Source organism: Sander lucioperca, chromosome 3, assembly GCF_008315115.2.
Source record: "Sander lucioperca isolate FBNREF2018 chromosome 3, SLUC_FBN_1.2, whole genome shotgun sequence".
NCBI lineage: Eukaryota > Metazoa > Chordata > Actinopteri > Perciformes > Percidae > Sander > Sander lucioperca.
This window is the reverse complement of record NC_050175.1, coordinates 4,940,180-4,945,179: the sequence shown is the minus strand read 5'-3', so window position 1 is coordinate 4,945,179 and position 5,000 is coordinate 4,940,180. Positions and strand designations below refer to the sequence as shown.

The 5,000-nt window shown below is 45.0% G+C and overlaps 1 protein-coding gene across 2 annotated transcripts in view; it reads left to right on the top strand.

Annotated features, from left to right (window-relative positions):
* nob1 (NIN1 (RPN12) binding protein 1 homolog) overlaps positions 1-5,000 on the top strand; it is a 14,198-nt gene that overhangs the window by 1,231 nt on the left and 7,967 nt on the right. For both annotated transcript variants that reach the window (XM_035999190.1, XM_031308525.2), the window contains exons 2-5: positions 791-923; positions 1,175-1,308; positions 2,122-2,193; positions 2,287-2,412. In XM_035999190.1, the coding sequence (XP_035855083.1) occupies positions 791-923; positions 1,175-1,308; positions 2,122-2,193; positions 2,287-2,412 (465 nt within the window). The remainder of the gene's footprint in view (positions 1-790; positions 924-1,174; positions 1,309-2,121; positions 2,194-2,286; positions 2,413-5,000) is intronic.

The following is a 5,000-nucleotide window of genomic DNA, read 5'->3' as shown; positions in this document are numbered from 1 at the left end:
TATGCAAACGTTAATTAAACAATATGCATAAAGAAACGTACAGATTCTGTAGTGGCGGCCCACCATGGCAACATTTCTGCCACCACGGTATCAGAAATACGGCTGTACAAAAAATGTAGTCGCGGTTGCCTTTTAAATGATCCTGCCGACATAATGCACCCCCGCTGGCTGCCGCTCACATTGCAATTTAACAACAAGTAGAACTGTTCAGAGGTTACTGGGCCCGTCCAGTTTAACAAGTAGAACTATTCAGAGGTTATTGGACCCGTCCAGTTTAACAAGTAGAACTGTTCAGAGGTTACTGGGCCCGTCCAGTTTAACAACAGCTGTTTGGGTTGTTGGACCACCAGCTAGGCCCGTCACCATAACAAATTTTGCGCGTCTTTCATGCCGTTGCCGTGGAGTTGCTCCCAGGAGAAAACAGGACGCCGAGCAAAACGGCGGATATCGCTCATACTTCTTTCTTTTCAGCTGTTTGTGTTGTTGGACCAACAGCTGTTTGTGTTGTTAAACTAACAGCTGTTTGTGTTGTTGGACTAACAGCTGTTTGTGTTGTTGGACCAACAGCTGTTTGTGTTGTTAAACTAACAGCTGTTTGTGTTGTTGGACTAACAGCTGTTTGTGTTGTTAGACTAACAGCTGTTTGTGTTGTTAGACTAACAGCTGTTTGTGTTGTTGGACTAACAGCTGTTTGTGTTGTTGGACTAACAGCTGTTTGTGTTGTTGGACTAACAGCTGTTTGTGTTGTTGGACTAACAGCTGTTTGTGTTGTTGTTTGTTTGTGTTGCAGGATATCGGCAGCAACATCTACACGCTGAAAGATGTGGTGGACGAGATCCGGGACAAACCCACCCGGAGGAGTCTGGCCTTCCTGCCGTACACGCTCAACTTTAAAGAGCCGCATCCCGAACACATCAGACTGGGTATAAACTAAAGCTACATTTACACCACCACACAAAAATATATTGCAAATACACAAACAAGTAATTCAAAAGATCTGTATTTACATAACACTAATTTACAAATGAATGAGAAGCGTTTGTGATCATCTCAAATCCATGCAGACGTGTGTCGGGACCTCCCGAGATAGTTGCTGAACCCAAAGTTAGGCCGTTCCCGTAGACACGTAACCCTCTCAACATGTGTCTGAGTCTCTGCTTGTTTGTCGTCTCAGTGACCGAGTTCTCCAAGAAGACCGGAGACTACCCGAGTCTGTCAGCGACCGACATCAAGGTGCTGGCTCTGACCTACCAGCTGGAGCTGGAGCACGTCGGCTCCCAGCACCTGAAGAAAGAGCCGGAGATCAAGGTACCGCAGGGAGAAACATCAGGCATTTATACACACGCACACACACACACGCACACACACACATACACACGCACACACACACGCACGCATGCGCGCACACACACACGCACACACACACGCACGCACACGCACGCACACACACACAGACACATACACACACACAGACACACAAACATACACGCACAGACACACACAGCCACATAGACACGCACACACAAACATACACGCACACACACACACAAGCACACACACACGCACAGACACAAACACACACACACACACACACACACACACACAAGCACGCATACACAGACACACAAACACACACGCACAGACACACACAGCCACATAGACACGCACAGACACGAACACACAGACACACAAACACACACGCACAGGCACACACAGCCACATAGACACACAGACACACACACAGACACACACACACACACACACACACACACACACACAGAGACACAAACACACACGCACAGACACACACAGCCACATAGACACGCACACACAGACACACAAACATACACGCACACACAGACACACAAACATACACGCACACACAGACACACAAACATACACGCACACACACACACGCACATACACACACACACACAGACACAAACACAAACACACACACACACACACACACGTACATTGTTTAGTTTTTTTGTTGTGTATTGTGGTCTAGGTCTTCCAGTGCTTTGTGCTAAGCTACGCTAACCCCAGTCCCCCGTGTTTGATTCCCTTGAGTCCTACTTGGTGTAGTTTCAGTAACGTTGGAATATTTAATGTTTTCAGGTTAATATTCAGACCACACAGCGCCACCCGGAGACTCCCGTTAACGTTGCAGGCTTCCACTTCCCCGCCAAGGTAACAGACACACAATAACTTTCTCACGAGAGTTCTTATAAAACATCTCACTGCAGAGTGAAGTAATGAAGCCTAAAACATGCGTTTCTTCAGAAACCTGCGGACAGTTTGAACGTCACACAGACGGAGGCGACGTCAGACGGCGGGGACGAGTTCAACAGCTTCCAGTTCTGGAGAGAGCCGCTGCCGTCCATCGACAGCGAGCTGCTGGATCTGCTGGTGAGTTAAACGTCACAACAACCAAAGAGTTTCAACACGGTACAATATGATATGGATTCTTAGGACAACGATACCGTATTTGCTGATATCTTAAAGTCTGCTGCGATAAGATTTAGACTTGATTCAGGGGCCTGCGACCGATACGAGACAATATCATTAATGCCAATTTAACACAATCACTTACATTTATACTTGTTTACATCCTCGACGTTCCACTTATGGGATGCTCCGGTGCCGCCAGAAATTCGTCCGGATGTCCGTCTCCTTCCTCTGTCTTTGTGTTGGTGTTCTAACCTCTGGTGGATTTGTGAGGACTATGGTTAAACTGCTCCTCAGATCTCTGCAGGGTAAATCCAGACAGCTAGCTAGACTATCTGTCCAATCTGAGTTTTCTGTTGCACGACTAAAACTACTTTTGAACGTACACATGTTCCACCAAAACAAGTTCCTTCCTCATACCTGTAAACTAGTCGCTTTTCGGCGAAAATTGACGTTTTGAATGGGAAAATATCATCCACGTGAATCGTGTAACGACCGTTATCTACCGGACCGTGGCTTTCGGTGCCTTATTTAGGTGCCACTTAAATACCTGCGCTTCTCTCTGATGCTCCGCAAACGGACGTTAGAGGGAACTGAAACATCGCCGCACGGGACGCTAGTCAACACTACACTTAGCAGCAGCTAACGTTAGCCTACTGTTAGCTAGCAGCTGGAGTAAACACGGTTACAATGCTGACAGCTAAACAGTGTAAAAGTTTGTCTGTATGTCACTGTGTAGTCTGCTGCTGCCGCTGTCTGAAAAACACCACAGCCTCGCCTCGCCAGCCTCGTGGTGCATTCAAAGTTGTTGTAAAATACCCTTTTCCCATCCAGTAGTTGTTTAACAGGAATTTACTGGTGAAATAAGTTATTGTTATTACATTTTGAATAAATCATTTAATTTTGACCCTGTGGCCTTAGCAATTAACTCATTTTTTTTTATTTTTTAGATCAACTTTTTATTGTTTTATATTTTTGAATAGACAAATACAATTGAACAAGGTGCTCCTTTAAAAAAAAAAAAAATATATATATATATATATATATATATATATATATATATATATATATATTGTATATATTAAAATATGTCGGTTCAGGCACCGTTTTAAAAGTATCGTTTTAGCACCGGGAAAATGTTGTTTTCCCTTTATTTTCTTCTCGGGGGGGGGGGGGGGTCACCTTTTTCAGCCCTTCTGAGTTATGCTTCCTGAGACTATTCAGCAGAGGCACTGTGGCTCCGTCCGGAGCTTAGCCCCGCCCAAGATGATTGTGATTGGTTTAAAGAAACACCAATAAACCAGAGCAGGTTGTTCTCCCATCCAGGAATGCACAGAGCCGCTGCAAAATAGTCGTGCAACAGAAAACTCAGAATTGGACAGTAGGGTTGGGTACCGAAACGCGGTGCCAATAGGGCACCGGTGCCGACGTAAACGGGGAATTACTGGAATTGTTGGTCTTTGTAAATTATAGAGTGTGGTCTAGACCTACTCTATTTGTAAAGTGTCTTGAGATAACTTGTTATGATTTGATACTATAAAAAAAATTGAATTGAATTGAATAGTAACGAGACCGAATAAGAACGAAAATTTCAGTGCCTCATTCCGGTGTCTGACTTTCCACTTCACTCGACAGCAGGTAACGTTAGCCTAGCTTTAGCTAGCAGCTGGATTAAACAGGTTAAAATGCTGACAGCTAACGTTAAACAGTGTACATTGTGACTGTATTTCCCTGTAGAGGATTCCAGCAGCGGGACGTAACGGTCTGACTGCAGCTGCCGACGTCGGAATAACAACACAGACGGTGCGTTCACTTGAAACTCGCCAGCCTCGTGGTGCATTCAAAGTTATTGTAAAATACCCTTTTCCCATCTGGTGGTTGTTTTTGTCATTCAACAGCAATTTACTGGTGAAATAAGTTATAGTTATAAGTTATAGTTATTACATTATTATTAAATCTTTAATTTTGACCATATGACCTTAGCAATAAACAAGCCATTCTTTTTAACTTTATTAAAAAGTACCGGTTCATCGCTTTAGCACCGTTTTCGGAAAAAAACCCAAGCGATACCCAACCCTATTGGACAGATAGTCTAGCTGTCTGGATTTACCCTGCAGAGATCTGAGGAGCAGTTAACCATAGTCCTCATAGGGCGCCCGGTTAGCTCACCTGGTAGAGCAGGCGCCCATATATAGAGGTTTACTCCTCGACGCAGCGGCCACAAGTTTGACTCCGCCCTGCGGCTCTTTGCTGCATTTCATTCATTAAAATTCCAACACAAAGAAAGCGGAAGGAAACGGAAAAGTCATACATCCGGTGGAATTTCCTGCAGCACCGGAGCAACCCCTGAAGTGTAACGTGAAGGATACAGACAAACTTTTAGTAACCGGGGTAGCCCTGCATGCATACACCTTAACGGGTTAAGTGTCTGCGCATGCTTCAACCGCCCCTCCCCGCTCTGCTGGAGTGGTTTTTGACCCGGAAATAATCCGTCACCGCTGTGACTCGTAGTCGTTGCTATGATACAACTAAACAGCGTTGGTCGACTC